Below are 22,409 nucleotides of genomic sequence, written 5' to 3' on the forward strand. Positions count from 1 at the left end.
CTAATGTACAATACTCTTCCAACCCCCCATCTGGTCTCCTAGGGGAGTTCTGCATAAATACTGGGCATATAGCCCTAAATAAACACATTCTGTTTTACCCTCAAGATGGAGCTTGGTCTCATGTTTGGGGGGGAATTAGCTGGGTTTGTGTGTTGCTAATCCCATATTCAGGACATCTTTCATCTGGTATTAACCCTTGATAGAGTGATACCATAACATGCATGCACACACAAACATACATACATACACACACACCTACATGCATATGCATGCACACACAAACATACATACACATACACGCACACACACCTACATGCATATGCATGCACACACATACACACACACACCTACATGCATATGCATGCACACACACACACACACACACACACACACACATACCTACATGCATATGCATGCACACACAAACATACATACATACACACACACACCTACATGCATATGCATGCACACACAAACATACATACACATACACGCACACACACCTACATGCATATGCATGCACACACATACACACACACACACACATACCTACATGCATATGCATGCACACACAAACATACACATACACACAACTACATGCATATGCATGCGCACACAAACACACACACACATACACGCACACACACACCTACATGCATATGCATGCACACACATACACACACACACGTAAATGCATATGCATGCACACACAAACATACACACACAAACATGCACGCACACACAACTACATACATATGCATTCGCAGACAAACATACACACACACATACACGCACACCTACATACATATGCATGCACACACAAACATACACATACATACAAACATACACACACACACACACACACCTACATGCATATGCATGCACACACAAACATACACGCACACACACCTACATACATATGCATGCACATACAAACATACATGCACACACATCTACATGCATATGCAAGCACACACACACACCTACATGCATATGCATGCACACACAAACATACACGCGCACACATCTACATTCATATGCATGCACACACAAACATACACACACATACAAACATACACGCACACACACCTACATGCATATGCATGCACACACAAACATACACACACATGCAAACATACACGCACACACACCTACATGCATATGCAAGCACACACAAACATACGCGCACACACATCTACATACATATGCATGCACACACAAACATACACACACATACAAACATACACGCACACACATCTACATACATATGCATGCACACACAAAAATACATGGATATGCATGCACACACAAACATGCACACACATACAAACATACATGTACACACACAAATAAACACACATATGCACATTCACTCAGATGCATTCATAATAAAATACATTCACATAGGCACATACACACACATATACACATATGCACATGCACACACATATACACAAACACTCAAAAGCACATAAATACACTCCTACACACACACACATACTTATATGCACACACACTCACACATACACAAATATATGCACATACGCACAGATAAATACACATATGCACAAACATACAATCATACACATAAGCACACATGCTCACACACACACATACTTATATGCACACACACTCACACATACACAAATATATGCACATACACACAGATAAATACACATATGCACAAACATACAATCATACACATAAGCACACATGCTCACACACACACAAATGCACATACACACACTCTAATGCAAATACATATGCACACATACTCATATGTACATACATACACACTAACATGCATACACATACTCAGGCTCATTGTAATGTCTGAAAAGAGAAAGGTGTATATTGGACCACAGCTACTGATATAATACTATAATTGTGTGTTGCTGAATGTGTGGCAGGAGAGTACATAAATATCACCCTTTAGTAATACGTAAAACCCTAGCACACACACATGAGCAGTTTGATATATGAAAATAGAAGAAAACAGCAGATAACACTATAGCTGATGCAACAATGAAAACATAATGTTCAGCAGTGAAATTTCTATGTCTTGAGTTCAATTATTACACACTTTCACAAATGAGCAATGAGAGTAATAATGAGTAAATGACTAGGAAATGGTTCAGAACTAAAGATCCTGTTTTTATATATGAGGAGCAGAGTGAAACTAGTAAGGATTTATAGTATTCTCATAACAGCGTGTTACATAAGTTATAGGCACAATAAGTGAAATACGAGCAGAACCCCTTCCTATTAGTACCTGTAGCAGAATAGGTAGGTAAGAGTCCGGAATCAGTGGTAACACAGGATTGTGCAGAGTGGAGTAGCTAGCTCCGTGATGGCGGCAGTACTGAGAGAGAGCCGCGGCGGGCGTGTGACGTCACAGAGGCCGAGGTTCCGGTCTAGAGATGCAGATCCCTGCACAGCGGTGCAGACTGGATGCTGAGGTTTAGCGATGAGAGTGAACTCCTTAGAGACAGGATGTCAGGTGGAGCTTGATCCGATTCAGGGAAACAATACCAAGCATAGAATAGAAGGTAATGCTGGTATTTAAAGGAACAGCCTGAGGAGTTAATTGGCCAATCATATAAGTAAAATTGGAAATGAAAAGAATCGTGACACTCATACACACATGCACTTACACACACATATGCTTAAGCACACATACACATATGTACATACACACATGCACATACATACACTCACATGAACATACATACACATACGCACGCTCATACACACATGCACTTACACACACATATGCTTAAGCACACATACACATATGCACATACATACACTCACATGCACATACATACACATACGCACGCTCATACACACATGCACTTACACACACATATGTTTAAGCACACATACACATATGTACATACATACACTCACATACGCACGCTCATACACACATGCACTTACACACACATATGCTTAAGCACACATACACATATGTACATACACACATGCACATACATACACTCACATGAACATACATACACATACGCACGCTCATACACACATGCACTTACACACACATATGCTTAAGCACACATACACATATGCACATACATACACTCACATGCACATACATACACATACGCACGCTCATACACACATGCACTTACACACACATATGTTTAAGCACACATACACATATGTACATACATACACTCACATACGCACGCTCATACACACATGCACTTACACACACATATGCTTAAGCACACATACACATATGTACATACACACATGCACATACATACACTCACATGAACATACATACACATACGCACGCTCATACACACATGCACTTACACACACATATGCTTAAGCACACATACACATATGTACATACACACATGCACATACATACACTCACATGCACATACATACACATACGCACGCTCATACACACATGCACTTACACACACATATGCTTAAGCACACATACACATATGTACATACATACACTCACATACACATACATACACATACGCACGCTCATACACACATGCACTTACACACACATATGTTTAAGCATACATACACATATGTACATACATACACTCACATACGCACGCTCATACACACATGCACTTACACACACATATGCTTAAGCACACATACACATATGTACATACACACATGCACATACATACACTCACATGAACATACATACACATACGCACGCTCATACACACATGCACTTACACACACATATGCTTAAGCACACATACACATATGTACATACATACATGCACATACATACACTCACATGAACATACATACACATACGCACGCTCATACACACATGCACTTACACACACATATGCTTAAGCACACATACACATACTGTACATACACACATGCACATACATACACTCACATGCACATACATACACATACGCACGCTCATACACACATGCACTTACACACACATATGCTTAAGCACACATACACATATGTACATACATACACTCACATACACATACATACACATACGCACGCTCATACACACATGCACTTACACACACATATGTTTAAGCACACATACACATATGTACATACATACACTCACATACGCACGCTCATACACACATGCACTTACACACACATATGCTTAAGCACACATACACATATGTACATACATACACTCACATACACATACATACACATACGCACGCTCATACACACATGCACTTACACACACATATGTTTAAGCACACATACACATATGTACATACATACACTCACATACGCACGCTCATACACACATGCACTTACACACACATATGCTTAAGCACACATACACATATGTACATACACACATGCACATACATACACTCACATGCACATACATACACATACGCACGCTCATACACACATGCACTTACACACACATATGCTTAAGCACACATACACATATGTACATACACACATGCACATACATACACTCACATGAACATACATACACATACGCACGCTCATACACACATGCACTTACACACACATATGCTTAAGCACACATACACATATGTACATACACACATGCACATACATACACTCACATGCACATACATACACATACGCACGCTCATACACACATGCACTTACACACACATATGCTTAAGCACACATACACATATGTACATACATACACTCACATACACATACGCACACTCATACACACATGCACTTACACACACATATGTTTAAGCACACATACACATATGTACATACATACACTCACATACGCACGCTCATACACACATGCACTTACACACACATATGCTTAAGCACACATACACATATGTACATACACACATGCACATACATACACTCACATGAACATACATACACATACGCACGCTCATACACACATGCACTTACACACATGCTTAAGCACACATACACATATGTACATACATACACTCACATACGCACGCTCATACACACATGCACTTACACACACATATGCTTAAGCACACATACACATATGTACATACATACACTCACATGCACATACATACACATACGCACGCTCATACACACATGCACTTACACACACATATGCTTAAGCACACATACACATATGTACATAGACACATGCACATACATACACTCACATGAACATACATACACATACGCACGCTCATACACACATGCACTTACACACACATATGCTTAAGCACACATACACATATGTACATAGACACATGCACATACATACACTCACATGAACATACATACACATACGCACGCTCATACACACATGCACTTACACACACATATGCTTAAGCACACATACACATATGTACATAGACACATGCACATACATACACTCACATGAACATACATACACATACGCACGCTCATACACACATGCACTTACACACACATATGCTTAAGCACACATACACATATGTACATACATACACTCACATGCACATACATACACATACGCACGCTCATACACACATGCACTTATACACACATATGCTTAAGCACACATACACATATGTACATACATACACTCACATGCACATACATACACATACGCACGCTCATACACACATGCACTTACACACACATATGCTTAAGCACACATACACACACATACTGTACATACAAAAAAGGGTAATATTCATGTTAATACTCCTATTTCTTAGTGACAAAACGTTTACATGTTATATAGAAAGAACGTTTTTTCTCTGAGGGTGATAAATCTTTATTTGGGGCCTAGTTTCTGTTACGGTTGCCTCCAGGCTGGCTGGAAGTTGGACCGTAGAAAAGGATGCTCCTAGCGCTCACCAAAGAATCATCAGCACCATAGTCAGCAATCCCTGTAGTGATATTAGCTGAAGCTGTCCCCTACAAACATGAGTCAAAGCTGCAAGTTAGAGGGACAGAAAATAGGTCTGATGTGCTGGAGCACACAGCCTGCTTTTATTGAGGTTACATGCAAACAGGACACTCTCAGGGGGAGGCATAAAATCCCCCATCACACATTTGATATTAGATAGAGACACTCCCTTTGACAGGCCACAACATTTACTTCAGCAGATAACATTACACACAATAAAACAATGCAGTCCACCTTATCAATACTAGTCTGATTAGACAATGGGAAAGTTGATCACTAAACCTAATTAGAGCTAATCCCAGCAGACTTGTATTTAGAATAGGTTTCTTGAAGCTGAACAAAATTTAACTCTTAATGGCACACAATGAAACTGAACCAAGTGGGAGAAAGCCAGGGACAAGTCATTTCACAGGTCTGGGGACATAGTCTTAAAGGGGGCATTGTTCACCAGAGTCACAATATGTCCCCAGACGTTTCCCAAAGGGCCACACACACCCAACAAAAGTCAATATACTCTCAGGGGCACAATCTTCCAGGGGCCATAGTCATGAGGAAGGAGGCTGGCAAATAGGCTTCTCCAAAATCCAAGGAAGCAGGGCAACCTTCCATTTAAAGGGCCAGTCACAAATAGCAGTTTGTAACATATCTCCCCTTTTGGAGGGAGACTAACCAGGCACCTGACCTTCTGTCGGTCAGTGCCTAAGTTAGTCTCGCAACCCACCCACAAATAAACACTAGCAGCAAAGTAGCCCCCCCACAATAAGTAGTACTGGCCTGTAGGTTCCAGGTTATAGGATGAAAGGGTAGCATCCTCTGCCTTCCTGGCGCAGCTGGGCAAATAGCTGATGGTACTTGGGGGGCAGAGGCCAGCGGCACTCTGCCCTGGTGCCAGCGCTTCTGCTGGGGTGAGGGGTTTGCAGGCCAGTCCTGTAACAAGGGGGTCTGTAGGGCAGAGGCCAGCAGCGCTCTGTCCTGATGCCAGCTCTTCTGCTGGGGGAATTGGGGCATAGTCCTGCCCGGTGGCAAAGGGAACGTGGGGGTCAGTGGGGGTTAACATCTCCACTGTTAACCCTGGGCCCAAGTTAGGAGTTAGCTGGGGAGGGGGAGATTGGCTTACCTCCTCCTCCTGATACTCCGGTGGCCGTTGGGAAGGGAGGTCGATGCTCTCCGCTTCCTGTGGAACATGCTGCGGCTGGGGAGAGAGACCGGTTGTCTCCTCTCCCTGGAAGGCACACTCCGGCTGGGGAGGGAGGTCGATGCTCTCCCCTCCCTGTAGCTGGGTCTGTCGCTGGGGATCTGGGCCGCCTGCCCAGCATCCCTGTAGGGCCGGTAGAGAGACTGCGGTCCCATCTCCACCTGCCTGCTGGGGGTCCTCCCAGGACCAGTCTATGAGGCCTGCTGCCTCTGGTATCTCTGGTTGGGGAAGGAGACTGGTTTTCTCTTCCCTCTGCACAGTATACTGCCGCTGGGGAGGGAGGTCGCTGCTCTCCTCTCCCTGTGGAACATGCTGCGGCTGGGGAGAGAGACCAGGTGTCCATACCCTCAAACTCCACAGTTGGCGCTCAAAGGCTCGTGCCGCTTCGTTCTCAGTAGCCAATTCCCGGATGAGGCGACTGACTACCTCCTGTGCAGGGTCTGGACCATATCGGACTAGCCGCCTCTTTACCTCTGGAACGAAATCAGCGCCCTCATAGCGACGGATCAGGTTGAGGTGCTCTTCACAGGGTTCTGACCAGTATCTTGTCAGCTCCATGCTGCTGTAGGTAGGGACGCTGCGCAGTGGCTAGCGTTGCCCTCAATAACTTTCCTACGATACCAGTGCTGTTGTGGTGCTGCTCCTTGCGCTAGGACGCCAATCCCACCGCTGCCGCCAAATGTTACGGTTGCCTCCAGGCTGGCTGGAAGTTGGACCGTAGAAAAGGATGCTCCTAGCGCTCACCAAAGGAGCAGCAGCACCGTGGACACTATAACTACTGCGTAGCCACCATCAGTAATGCAGACTATATGAACCACCGCTGCTGGGCTGGTATCTCGCCGTCTGCTCTGCGCCCTGGACCTACGACCAGGCTCCAGTAGGCGAACCTCTTCCTTCTGTAGCAATCCCTGTAGCTAAGGGAGTATGAAAAACATAGCAATCCCTGTAGTGATTATAAGCTGTCCCCTACAAACATGAGTCAAAGCTGCAAGTTAGAGGGTCAAAAATAGGTCTGAAGTGCTGGAGCACACAGCCTGCTTTTTATTGAGGTTACATGCAAACAGGACACTCTCAGGGGGAGGCATAGAATCCCCCATCACACATTTGATATTAGATAGAGAGACACTCCCTTTGACAGGCCACAACATTTACTTCAGCAGATAACATTACACACAATAAAACAATGCAGTCCACCTTATCAATACTAGTCTGATTAGACAATGGGAAAGTTGATCACTAAACCTAATTAGAGCTAATCCCAGCAGATTTGTATTTAGAATAGGTTTCTTGAAGCTGAACAAAATTTAACTCTTAATGGCACACACTGAAACTGAACCAAATGGGAGAAAGCCAGGGACAAGTCATTTCACAGGTCTGGGGACATAGTCTTAAAGGGGGCATTGTTCACCAGAGTCACAATATGTCCCCAGACGTTTCCCAAAGGGCCACACACACCCAACAAAAGTCAATATACTCTCAGGGGCACAATCTTCCAGGGGCCATAGTCATGAGGAAGGAGGCTGGCAAATAGGCTTCTCCAAAATCCAAGGAAGCAGGGCAACCTTCCATTTAAAGGGCCAGTCACAAATAGCAGTTTGTAACAGTTTCCACATGGCTTGTCAGATACTCCTAGGAGTATTTTCTTAAGGCCCCTCAGACATTGAGTGCATGGTGGGAGGGGCCTTTTTTCGCACTCTAGATGCGCAGTTCTTATTCAGACTGAGACATCCAGCTTCCCTAAAGGAGTCCTCTAGCATCTGAGGACCACTATAGAGGGCTTATTTCTTCCCTAAATCGTATTTGAGGGCAGGTAGGAGCTACAGCAGAGCTGTGGTAAGGTGTTTAACTGTTTATTAACGTTTTTCAAATCCGGTTTGGGGCCTAAAGGGTTAATCATCCATTTGCAAGTGGGTGCAATGCTGCTTTAGTCCCTTATACACACTGTAAAAATTTCGAAGAGTTAACTACTTTTTAACACTGTTTTGCAGTATATGTGGTAGTTTATCTCTCTTAAAGGCACAGTACCGTTTTTGTTTAATTGCTGTTTCACCTTTATTAAAGTGTTTTCCAAGCTTGCTGGTCTCATTACTAGTCTGTTAAACATGTCTGACATAGAGGAAACTCCTTGTTCATTATGTTTGGAAGCCATTGTGGAACCCCCTCTTAGAATGTGTACCAAATGTACTGAAATTTCTATAAACTATAAAGACCATATTATGGCGCTTAAAGATTTATCTCCAGGGGATTCTCTGACTAAAAAGAGGGAGATTATGCCATCTAACTCTCCCCATGTGTCAGAACTTATAACTCCAAGTGACGCCAAGTACATCTAGCACATCTAATTCGTTTACCTTATAGGACATGGCAGCATTTATGAATAATACCCTCTCAGAGGTATTCTCCAAACTGCCAGGGCTACAAGGAAAGCGAGACAGCTCTGGGGCTAGAACTAATACAGAGCTTTCTGACGCTTTAATGCCTGTGTCCGATATACCCTCACAATGCTCAGAAGCCGAGGCAGGTGAGCTTCTATCTGTGGGTGACATTTCAGACTCAGGGAAGGCGTTGCTTCAGTCTGACTCTGAAATGACAGCGTTTAAATTTAAGCTTGAACACCTCCGCGTGTTGCTCAGGGAGGTTTTAGCGACTCTGGATGATTGTGACCCCATTGTAGTTCCAGAGAAATTGTGTAAAATGGACAAATACTTTGCAGTGCCTGTTTACACTGATGTTTTTCCAGTCCCTAAGAGGTTTTCGGAAATTATTACTAAGGAATGGGATAGACCAGGTGTGCCGTTCTCTTCCCCCTCCTGCTTTTAAAAAGATGTTTCCCATAGATGTCGCTATACGGGACTCGTGGCAGACAGTCCCTAAGGTGGAGGGTGCTGTTTCTACCCTAGCTAAGCATACAACTATCCCCGTCGAGGACAGTTGTGCTTTCTTAGATCCTATGGATCAAGGTTTTATTCTCCAGCCTCTTGCATGCATTGCCCCAGTCACTGCTGCAGCGGCTTTTTGGTTCGAGTCTCTTGAGGAGGCTCTACAGGTGGATACCCCGTTAGATGATATTTTAGACAGGATTAAAGCTCTCAAGTTAGCTAATTCCTTTATTTCTGACGCCGTTTTTCATCTAACCAAACTAACGGCTAAGAATTCAGGTTTTGCCATTCTGGCGCGCAGGGCGCTATGACTTAAGTCCTGGTCAGCAGACGTTACTTCAAAGTCTAAGCTTCTTTACATCCCCTTAAAAGGACAGACCCTTTTCGGGCCGGGCCTGAAGGAGATCATTTCTGATATTACTGGAGGAAAAGGTCACGCCCTTCCTCAGGATAGGTCCAATAAATTAAGGACCAAACAGAATAATTTTCGTTCATTTCGAAACTTCAAAAGTGGCGCAGCTTCAGCTTCCTCTAATGCAAAACAAGAGGGAAATTTCGCCCAGTCCAAACCAGTCTGGAGACCGAACCAGGCTTGGAACAAGGGGAAGCAGGCCAAAAAACCTGCTGCCGCCTCTAAGACAGCATGTAGGAGGAGCCCCCGATCCGAGACCGGATCTAGTAGGGGCAGACTTTCTCTCTTCGCCCAGGCTTGGGCAAGAGACGTCCAGGATCCCTGGGCATTAGAGATTGTTTCCCAGGGATATCTTCTGGACTTCAAAGCTTCATCTCCAAAGGGGAGATTTCATCTCTCACAATTATCTGTAAACCAGATAAAGAGAGGCATTCTTACGTTGTGTTCAAGACCTACTGGTTATGGGAGTGATCCACCCAGTTCCAAGGGAGGAACAGGGGCAGGGCTTCTATTCAAATCTGTTTATAGTTCCCAAAAAAGAGGGAACTTTCAGACCAATCTTGGATCTCAAGATCCTAAACAAATTTCTCAGGGTCCCATCCTTCAAGATGGAGACTATCCGAACCATCCTCCCTATGATCCAGGAGGGTCAATATATGACTACTGTGGACTTAAAGGATGCTTATCTCCACATTCCGATTCACAGAAATCCTCATCAGTTCCTCAGGTTCGCCTTCTTAGACAGGCATTACCAGTTGGTGGCTCTTCCCTTCGGGTTAGCCACGGCACCAAGAATCTTTACGAAGGTTCTAGGGTCCCTACTGGCGGTTCTAAGGCCACGGGGCATAGCGGTGGCTCCTTACCTAGACGACATTCTGATACAGGCGTCGACTTTTCAAATCGCCAAGTCCCATACGGACATTGTTCTGGCCTTTCTGAGGTCTCACGGGTGGAAGGTGAACGAAGAAAAGAGTTCTCTCTCCCCTCTCACAAGAGTTTCCTTCCTAGGAACACTGATAGATTCAGTAGAAATGAAAATTTTTCTGACAGAGGTCAGGTTATCAAAGCTTCTAACTTCCTGCCGTGCTCTTCATTCCCCTTCTCGGCCATCAGTGGCTCAGTGTATGGAAGTAATCGGCCTAATGGTAGCGGCAATGGACATAGTTCCGTTTGCCCGCCTACATCTCAGACCACTGCAACTTTGCATGCTCAATCAGTGTAATGAGGACTACACAGATTTGTCCCCTCTGCTAAATCTGGATCAAGAGACCAGGGATTCTCTTCTCTGGTGGTTATCTCGGGTCCATTTGTCCAGGGGAATGAGTTTCCGTAGGCCAGAGTGGACTATAGTGACGACAGATGCCAGCCTTCTGGGCTGGGGCGCAGTCTGGAACTCCCTGAAGGCTCAGGGTTCATGGACTCAGGAGGAAGCCCTCCTTCCGATAAACATTCTGGAACTGAGAGCGATATTCAATGCTCTTCAGGCTTGGCCTCAACTAGCTGCGGTCAGGTTCATCAGATTTCAGTCGGACAATATCACGACTGTAGCCTATATCAACCATCAGGAGGGAACAAGAAGCCCCCCAGCAATGTTGGAGGTTTCAAAGATAATTCTATGGGCAGAGATTCACTCTTGCCATCTCTCAGCTATCCATATCCCAGGAGTAGAGAACTGGGAGGTGGATTTTCTAAGTCGGCAGACTTTTCATCCGGGGGAGTGGGAGCTCCATCCGGAGGTATTTGCCCAGCTGATTCAACTATGGCGCAAACCAGAACTGGATCTCATGGCGTCTCGTCAGAACGCCAAGCTTCCTTGTTACGGGTCCAGGTCAAGGGATCCCCAGGCAGCGCTGATAGATGCTCTAGCAGCGCCCTGGTCCTTCAGCCTGGCTTATGTGTTCCCACCATTTCCTCTCCTCCCTCGTCTGATTGCCAAGATCAAGCAGGAGAGAGCTTCTGTGATTTTGATAGCACCTGCCTGGCCACGCAGGACTTGGTATGCAGATCTGGTGGACATGTCATCCCTTCCACCATGGACTCTGCCGCTGAGGCAGGACCTTCTACTCCAAGGTCCATTCAAACATCCAAATCTAATTTCTCTGTGGCTGACTGCTTGGAGATTGAACGCTTGATTTTATCAAAACGTGGTTTCTCCGAGTCGGTCATTGATGCCTTAATTCAGGCTCGAAAGCCTGTCACCAGGAAAATCTATCATAAGATATGGTGTAAATATCTTCATTGGTGTGAATCCAAGGGTTACTCATGGAGTAAAGTCAGGATTCCTAGGATATTATCCTTTCTCCAAGAAGGATTGGAGAAGGGATTGTCAGCTAGTTCCTTAAAGGGACAGATTTCTGCTCTGTCTATTCTTCTGCACAAGCGTCTGGCAGATGTTCCAGACGTTCAGGAGTTTTGTCAGGCTTTAGTTAGAATTAAGCCTATGTTTAAACCTGTTGCTCCGCCATGGAGTTTAAATTTAGTTCTTAAAGTTCTTCAAGGGGTTCCGTTTGAACCTCTGCATTCCATAGATATCAAGCTTTTATCTTGGAAAGTTCTGTTTTTGGTAGCTATCTCTTCGGCTCGAAGAGTTTCAGAGTTATCTGCCTTACAGTGTGATTCTCCTTATCCAGTGGCGTCACTAGGGTTGGTGTCACCCGGTGCGGTATGCTATGGTGTCACCCCCCCCCTCCCCCCAGAAAGCAGACACACACAAACACAAAAACACAGGCACACACACATACAAACACTCAGGCACACTCAGACACTCTTAAAAACACACTCAGAGGCACACACAAACACTCAGAAACACACTAAGACACGCACAAAAACACTCAGACACACGCACAAAAACACTCAGGCACACACACACAAACACTCAGGCACACACACAGAAACACTCAGACACACACACAAAAGCACTCAGACACACACACACACACAAAAACACTCAGACACACACATACAAAATATGTAAATTGCACTGCATTAATTATAAAGCTCATGCCTAGAGTTGCTCCCTGGCTCAGCAGAGCATCAAATGAAAGATAAACAGAGCACTCTAAAAATAAATCACTAAAGAAAAGGTTTAGGTGCGCAAACTCTGAAAATTCTGCTCTCTGACTCTGTTCCAAGTCTTAGAAATGTGAAATGTCCACAGCACTACTATATACAATATGCTTTATTCAGACATAAAAACAGCAACGTTTCGTGACCATATGTCACTTAATCATGCTATACTTAGCTATACAGAGGTTTAAATCGGGACTTTGATTTATCTTGCTATTTCTGATACTCTTATCTAGGTCATTTTACAGTTAGTAAAACCCTTAAGTTAAAAAGTTCAGTTGTACAGAAGTAAAGAGTTTGTTTAAATTAATAAGATAGGTATCATCATTTGATTCTGTCAGTCATTGTTGATACATTGTTGTTTTAAATTATTACTTACTTTACAGATTGACCTGTTATTGCTAAAGATAGCCACAAGATGGTGCCAGAGCACAACTCTCAGAGAAACTGGCGCGAAAATGAATGTTTAAAAATGGAAACTTCTGTATAGCTAAGTATAGCATGATTAAGTGACATATGGTCACGAAACGTTGCTGTTTTTATGTCTGAATAAAGCATATTGTATATAGTAGTGCTGTGGACATTTCACATTTCTAAGGATTGTATGTGGGGTTTGGCAGTTTTACCCCTGTCTACACGTGCACTGGTTGCAGGAGTGCTGGCCCTCACTGGTATACTCTGTTCCAAGTCTGTCAGTGCACAGCCCCGGGCCGTGTGTCTACCGCTTCTTATGGCCAAGCACCTCTGCTCTCTGCCCACCCCCAGACCCCCGCCTGCCCTCCCCTCCTACCTCTTCAGTGTGAACTTAGTGTACCGTAACCGTACCGGTCTGGTGGGCATCATTATACGTGGCTCCTTCGCTTTAGAGAAAGTGTCAGACAGTCATGCGGTCAGGTGCCAGGCATCCCCCTCATGATTTCCCAGTTCCAAATTATAGAGACAGCACAGCAGTGAGTGACTCCACTACTCCACACGCCACTGAGCAGTGAGCACAGATAGGCAGGCAGGTTTAGGCTAGCAGCGCAACTTTGCAAGCCCCACGGCACGCCCACAACATTCATAGTGAAATTGGGCAGTGGAGGAGCAAAGTACAAACAAGCAAAAGCAGCCGGGAAAACTATTTGTGGAAATTGCAGCGCTGGCTCAAAAAAATGAAGTGTCTACAACTTCCCCAGTCCCACTAATATTCACAAATGCTGGCCCCTCTAATAAAAAAAATATATGCATCTCTACATTGTATTTCTTTGAATTTCAATAAAATTAAAAATAAATAATAAAAAAAAAAAATATTTTTTTTTGGGTGGTGTCACCCCCTGGAGGGTGTCACCCAGGTGCGGCCCGCACCCCCCTAGTGACGCCACTGGCCTTATCTGATCTTCCATGCAGATAAGGTAGTTTTGCGTACCAAACCTGGGTTTCTTCCTAAGTTGGTATCTAATAAGAATATCAATCAGGAGATTGTTGTTCCTTCATTATGTCCTAATCGTTCTTCAAAGAAGGAACGTCTATTACACAATCTTGACGTGGTTCGTGCTTTAAAGTTTTATTTACAAGCTACAAAGGATTTTTGTCAAACATCGGCATTGTTTGTTGTCCACTCTGGACAGAGAAGAGGCCAAAAGGCTTCAGCAACTTCTCTTTCTTTTTGGTTAAGAAGCATAATCCGCTTAGCTTATGAGACTGCTGGCCAGCAGCCTCCTGAAAGAATTACAGCTCATTCTACTAGAGCTGTGGCTTCCACATGGGCTTTTAAAAATGAGGCCTCTGTTGAACAGATTTGTAAGGCGGCGACTTGGTCTTCGCTTCATACTTTTTCTAAATTCTACAAATTTTATACTTTTACTTCTTCGGAGGCTATTTTTGGGAGAAAGGTCTTACAGGCAGTTGTGCCTTCCATTTAAGTTCCTGCCTTGTCCCTCCCTTCATCCGTGTCCTAAAGCTTTGGTATTGGTATCCCACAAGTAATGAATGAACCCGTGGACTGGATACACCTTACAAGAGAAAACATAATTTATGCTTACCTGATAAATTTATTTCTCTTGTGGTGTATCCAGTCCACGGCCCGCCCTGTCACTTTAAGGCAGGTGTTTTTTATTTTTAAACTACAGTCACCACTGCACCCTATAGTTTCTCCTTTCTCTTGCTTGTCTTCGGTCGAATGACTGGATATGGTAGTTAGGGGAGGAGCTATATAGACAGCTCTGCTGTGGGTGTCCTCTTGCAAGCAACTTCCTGTTGGGAAGGAGAATATCCTACTCACATGAACATACATACACACATACACATATGTACATACATACACTCACAGACACACGCTCATACACACATGCACTTACACACACATACACATATGCTTAAGCACACATACACACACATACTGTACATACACACATGCACATACATACACTCACATGAACATACATACACACACATACTGTACATACACACATGCACTTACACACACATACACATATGTACATACATACACTCACATACGCACGCTCATACACACATGCACTTACACACACATACACATATGCTTAAGCACACATACACACACATACTGTACATACACACATGCACATACATACACTCACATGAACATACATACACATATGCACTTACACACACACACACATATGCTTAAGCACACATACACATATGTACATACATACACTCACATGCACATACATACACACATACACATATGTACATACATACACTCACAGACACACGCTCATACACACATGCACTTACACACACATACACATATGCTTAAGCACACATACACACACATACTGTACATACACACATGCACATACATACACACACATACTGTACATACACACATACACATATGTACATACATACACTCACATACGCACGCTCATACACACATGCACTTACACACACATACACATATGCTTAAGCACACATACACACACTCATACACACATGCACTTACACACACACATACACATATGCTTAAGCACACATACACACACATACTGTACATACACACATGCACATACATACACTCACATGCACATACATACACATACGCACGCTCATACACACATGCACTTACACACACATATGCTTAAGCACACATACACATATGTACATACATACACTCACATGCACATACATACACATACGCACACTCATACACACATGCACTTACACACACATACACATATGCACAAGCACAAATATGCACACAAATAAAGATGCACAAGCACACATATGCACACAAATAAAGATGCACCAGCACACACACCAGATCTGACTATTATGGGCAGGTAAGTATGTTGTCGGTGGGTTTGTACCTGATCATCTAAAGCTATCTGCTCTGTCATCTCTTGTCAGTACTGTAAGGTCCTTAAATCATTTTTAAAAGGCAAATTTAGCTTAAGAGCTGTTTGTGCTGGATGTGAAGCAGAGACTCAAAAGCTGCAAAATAATATTAAAAAACGCCCCCAACTATTAGTGTGGTTTCTCTACTGGCCCAAGATGTAAAGGTGTCACTCACCTGAAGATTCTTCTTTTATCTGTAAAGAGCGTTGCTCTGATTCCTGCACGGCTTTCATTCTGTCTTCATTACAGAGAGAACGGAGCGAGCCACTGGCATTATGATCAGAAGCTGGCTCGTTGCCTGAAGGGGGCCACTTCTGGTCTCTCAGCGCAGACAACTCACCTTGTGTATCCTGGGTACCTAACAACAACACAGGATTTGTATTATATTGTGTTACCTTGTGAGTATCTGACTGCTGATTGTACCTCTCACTTTATCCCAATGTTCCCCAATACCCCCCCTATTCACTCTCCATCATCCCCAAACCCCCCATAATTTATTTCCACTCCCCCACTCCTACAGAACGCTTAATACTCCATCACACCATTTTATTTTCTTTATTCTCCCCCAGGCCCCTTATACTCTTTCTCACCATTGTCCCCAAGTCACCATACCCCCCAAACATTTTCACTCTCCATCTTCCCTTCTACTTAAACAGTCAAAACGACTTAAGATTCTGTAACCCTTTATGTGAGATGAGAAAACATACACAATGCATAAGCTGCATAGGTCTCTCCTAGGATGGGGTTGTTACAGAAGCATTAGTTATTTTGTTGTGAAGAGCTTATTTCCCAGCAGCAATGCCTGAACCAGCAAGCCAGCGCCTAAGAAGGGCTCCAAGAAAACCGTAACAAGTATCATTTCATAAAGAGTTAACTCTTTTTTTTTCAGCTTTTAGAAACTATTGTCTAATCACCTCTGGAGCCAGACTGCTAATTGATAAGATGAACTTGTAAACTTGTTATCTTAAGTACTGTAATCCTATTGTGGCCTGTCAAAGGACAGTGCTCTCTATCTAAATGTGTGATGGGGGATTTTGTGCTTCCCCCCCTCTCCCCCTGGGAGTGCCCTGTGTGCATGTAACCTTAATAAAAAGCAGGCTGGGCATCCCAGTCCTGAGTTCTTGTTTGACCCTCAATCGCAGCGTTGACTCGTTTTTGTGGGCAGAAGGGTATCCTAGCTGTACTGCAGCTAAGGGAGATTATTCTATATTTGCGAGACTCATATAGAATACTATGGAAAGCAGCTTCTCCCCTCTTTAGCAATAGGGATCCAGGCTACTAAGCGGTCCATCTCTCAGCGAGACTAAGGGTAACCGTAACATTTGGCGGCAGCGGCGGGATTTTCCTGGATTTCCTAGGAGAGGTACAGAACGGATGGAGAGCGCTTACGAAAAATTGAAGCGTACAACCCTAAAGGATTTACTTGAAAGCAGAGGGGGGTACTCCAGCAACCGGCCGAGGAGAGAGCTGATCGCAGAATTGACCGAACTGGATCAGAGCTTCACAATGGCGGAAACACCAACCACGATTAGTGACGAAAAAACCAGGATTGTTCGGGAAAGGCTCTCATTATACGGGCCGAACCCCTCCATGGAATTGGTACAGCAGTTGATGGCGGAGGCGGACAAGGATATACGAGAGACTCGAGCCCACGAACTCAACCTAGCGAACGCACACCGCAATGCTGAAGCCCCGCAGGTAATCATCCCTGTCGAAAATGCTGGGAGGCCCAAGATACCCTATGCGGCATTTCGACCCTTCCTAGAGAGCGAGACAGGGATTGATGAATATTTGGCGGACTTCGAAAGGCAATGTGCCCTGCACCAGATTCCCAACAGAGAGTGGCCCACGATATTGTCTGGGAAACTATCCGGGCGAGCCCTGGAAGCCTTTCGTACTCTGGGTGCTGAGGAAGTGACACAGTATGAGCTAGTTAAGGAGACACTGTTGCGACGGTACGCTGTAACTCCGGACACGTATCGCCGACAGTTTCGGGGCACGGAAAAGAAGCCTAACGATACCCATATGGAATGGGCGCACCGAATGCGGAGAGCGGCAAATCACTGGCTGAGCGGAAGTAAAGCGGTGACTGGGGAGGAAATTTTACAATTGTTTCTCTTAGAACATTTTTATAATGGCATGGAACAGCAAGGGAAGGAATGGCTGCGAGACAGGCGGCCTTCTACCTTAGAAGAAGCAGCCAAATTGGCCGATGAACATTATGACTCCCGTCTTCACGAACCCATGAACTACCGAGCTCCAGCACGGGTCGAACCCAGAGAGGTTTACCGTGCACCCCCTCGTGCTGAATTCCGAGCCCCGGTGCCCACAGGGCCCGTCCGACACTCAGGACCACCCAATAACAGCTCTGAGCGTCCCAGACCGACTTGCCACCGATGCAAGCAACCAGGGCATTTCATGGCTAGCTGCCCCCTTAATACGCACCAGACACCCAGGAATTACAATTACCCCTCTGGGTCTTATCGTCCGGCCCGGGCCCTCTGTGTTAACCAAGAGGCCCCTATGGAGGGATATGTGGGGCCGCTTCACGAGGCAGACCCTGTATATGCTGCCTCAGATAACCGCCAGCACCATCGGCAGAGGGTATGGCTCGAGGGGCGATCTACCGAGGGATTGCGAGACACAGGGGCTACTATCACGCTGGTACAGAGTCATTTGGTGCCAGAGCACAAGCGATCCGGACAGACTGTGGCCGTTAGAGTGGCGGGGGGGGATGTGTACAAAATTCCAACAGCTAAAGTGCATCTTGATTGGGGAGCGGGAAAGGGGGCTGTGAACGTGGGCCTAATGGAAAATTTACCTGCCGAAGTACTACTGGGCAACGATTTGGGCCCCATGACTTCTGCCTATGCTCCAGTATGCAACAACGAGGCAGACCCAGTGACTACACGGGCCCAAGCCCGGACGGAGCAAGAGCTCTCACCAGTGCGGGAGACACAGGTAAGACCTACCCCGACCTTGCCTGACAGGTTAGGCCCCATACCCTGGGACACCCCAGATGCTTTCGAGGCAGAGTCTAAGACTGACCCGACCTTACAAAAGTACCGGGAACGAGCAGAGACCGGAGGGGGCGGGGCAGATAACGAAACATTCTTATGGGAAAAAGGGAAACTATACCGCTGGACAGAGAAAAGGGGACAGCGTAGGCGACAGCTGGTAGTGCCCCACAAATACCGTCAAGAAATCCTCAAAATAGGCCACGACATCCCCTTAGCAGGCCACCTAGCCGTTACCCGTACCCTACACCGCATTACTCACACGTTCTTTTGGCCAGGGGTGCACGCTGACGTTAGAACTTACTGTAACACCTGCGATGTGTGTCAACGAGTAGGAAGGCGAGGCGATCACCCTAAAGCCCAGCTAGTAAATATGCCCATTGTAGAGGAACCCTTCAGCCGGGTTGCTATTGACCTAGTGGGACCACTGGCTACCCCTAGTCCCTCCGGTAAGCGATACATTCTTACCGTAGTGGACTACGCTACCAGGTACCCAGAGGCTGTCGCCCTATCCAACATACAAGCGGATACGGTAGCGAATGCACTAGTACAGGTGTTCTCCCGGGTAGGATTTCCAAAAGAAATCCTATCCGACCGAGGCACCCAATTTACGGCTGAATTGACCCAACAACTCTGGCAGGTTTGCAAAATTAAGTCCCTCCTGAGCTCCCCATACCACCCCCAGACGAACGGGCTGTGTGAGAGGTTCAATGGGACCCTCAAGCAAATGCTCAAGACGTTCACTCAGGAATACCGAGACTGGGAACGCTTCCTGCCGCACCTCCTATTTGCTTATCGGGAGGTGCCCCAGGAAACGACAGGGTTCTCTCCCTTCGAGTTGCTCTACGGAAGAAAGGTACGGGGACCCCTAAACCTGATCCGGGAGCACTGGGAGGGAGAGATGGAGGCTGACGGTGTCCCAATTGTGCCATACATGCTGGAACTCAGGGACCGAATGGAGCAATTAGCCAAATCCGTGCGGGCTAATCTCCAGTTGGCCCAGAGAAGACAGAAAGTATGGTACGATCGGGGGGCCCGAAAGAGAATCTTCACCATAGGACAAAAGGTGTTAGTACTTAAGCCGGTGAAGACAGACAAATTGCAGGCGTCCTGGCAGGGTCCCTACCAGATCGTAGAGAAAAGGGGAGACACCACTTATGTGATAGCTAGCTGCCACGACAACAATCTTAGAAAGACATTCCATGTAAACATGCTCAAGGAATATTTTGAGCGACCAGAGAACGTGACGGCCGTATGTTGTTCCCCTCAGGAAGACCCCGACAGTTTACCCATTCCAGACCTATTAGAAAAGAGCCTCCCCACAGGTATAGTGGCGCAGGTTCAGATAGGGGACCGACTTAGCCCCACTGAAAGGGAGCAGCTCAACCAACTCCTCCAGTCCAAACACCTCACCTTCTCCCCGAAGCCAGGGTACACTACTTTAACCACCCACCAGGTAGATACTCCGGGACAAGCTCCCTTGCGCCAGGCTCCATACCGAATCCCCGAAGCAGTTAGGACAGGAATGAAGAAGGAGATCGATGAGATGCTCCAGCTCAGGGTAATTGAGCCCTCCGATAGTCCCTGGGCCTCCCCAGTTGTCTTGGTGCCCAAGAAAGATGGGACCACCCGGTTCTGCGTAGACTATCGGAGGCTCAATGAAAAAACCGTGACGGACGCTTACCCTATGCCCAGGGTAGACGAGCTACTCGATCGTATAGCCAGGGGAAATTACCTGACCACTATTGACCTCTGCAAAGGTTACTGGCAGATTCCCCTGGCCCCGGAGGCTATCCCCAAGTCGGCATTCGTCACTCCATTCGGCTTATATCAGTTTAGGGTAATGCCGTTTGGGATGAAGAATGCCCCAGCTACATTCCAGCGCTTGGTGGATAGGCTCCTGGATGGCTTCCAGAGTTTTGCTTGCGCCTACCTGGACGACATAGCGATCCACAGTGAGTCCTGGGAGGACCACTTAGCTCATGTGGGAATGGTTCTGGATCAGATCCGGGCTGCTGGCCTGACTCTGAAGCCAGAAAAATGCCACTTTGGGATGGCCGAGGTACAGTACCTGGGTCACCGGGTGGGGTGTGGAAAGCAGCGACCAGAGCCGGCCAAAATAGAAGCTGTCGCCAATTGGCCCACCCCCATCACTAAGACTCAGGTCCTAGCCTTCCTGGGCACGGCAGGGTACTATAGACGGTTCGTACCAGACTACAGCACACTTGCCAAACCCCTGACTGACTTGACCAAGAAGAACTTACCTCGACAGGTCCTGTGGTCTCCCCACTGTGAAACGGCTTTCCAGGCTCTCAAAAATGCTCTAATTAACGCTCCTGTCTTGGCGGCCCCAGCCCTTAACAAACGTTTTATCGTCCATACAGATGCTTCCATGTTTGGGCTGGGAGCCGTCCTCAGCCAAGTAGGCGAAGATGGAGGGGAGCATCCAGTTGCCTACATCAGCCGGAAGCTCCTGCCCCGCGAAGTCAGCTATGCAGCGGTCGAAAAGGAGTGTTTGGCTTTGGTGTGGGCATTAAAGAAATTGACTCCCTATTTATATGGTCAGGAGTTCACTCTGGTCACCGACCATAACCCGTTG

General features: G+C 45.8%; 1 protein-coding gene across 1 annotated transcript in view; it reads right to left on the minus strand.

Moving 5' to 3' along the window:
- The window catches only part of LOC128662506 (zinc finger protein 271-like), a 454,586-nt gene that overhangs the window by 217,708 nt on the left and 214,469 nt on the right, over positions 1–22,409 (minus strand). The window contains exon 5 of the mRNA XM_053716285.1: positions 16,969–17,151. Within this exon, the coding sequence (XP_053572260.1) occupies positions 16,969–17,151 (183 nt within the window). The remainder of the gene's footprint in view (positions 1–16,968; positions 17,152–22,409) is intronic.

This window comes from Bombina bombina, chromosome 6 (genome assembly GCF_027579735.1).
Source record: "Bombina bombina isolate aBomBom1 chromosome 6, aBomBom1.pri, whole genome shotgun sequence".
Lineage (NCBI taxonomy): Eukaryota > Metazoa > Chordata > Amphibia > Anura > Bombinatoridae > Bombina > Bombina bombina.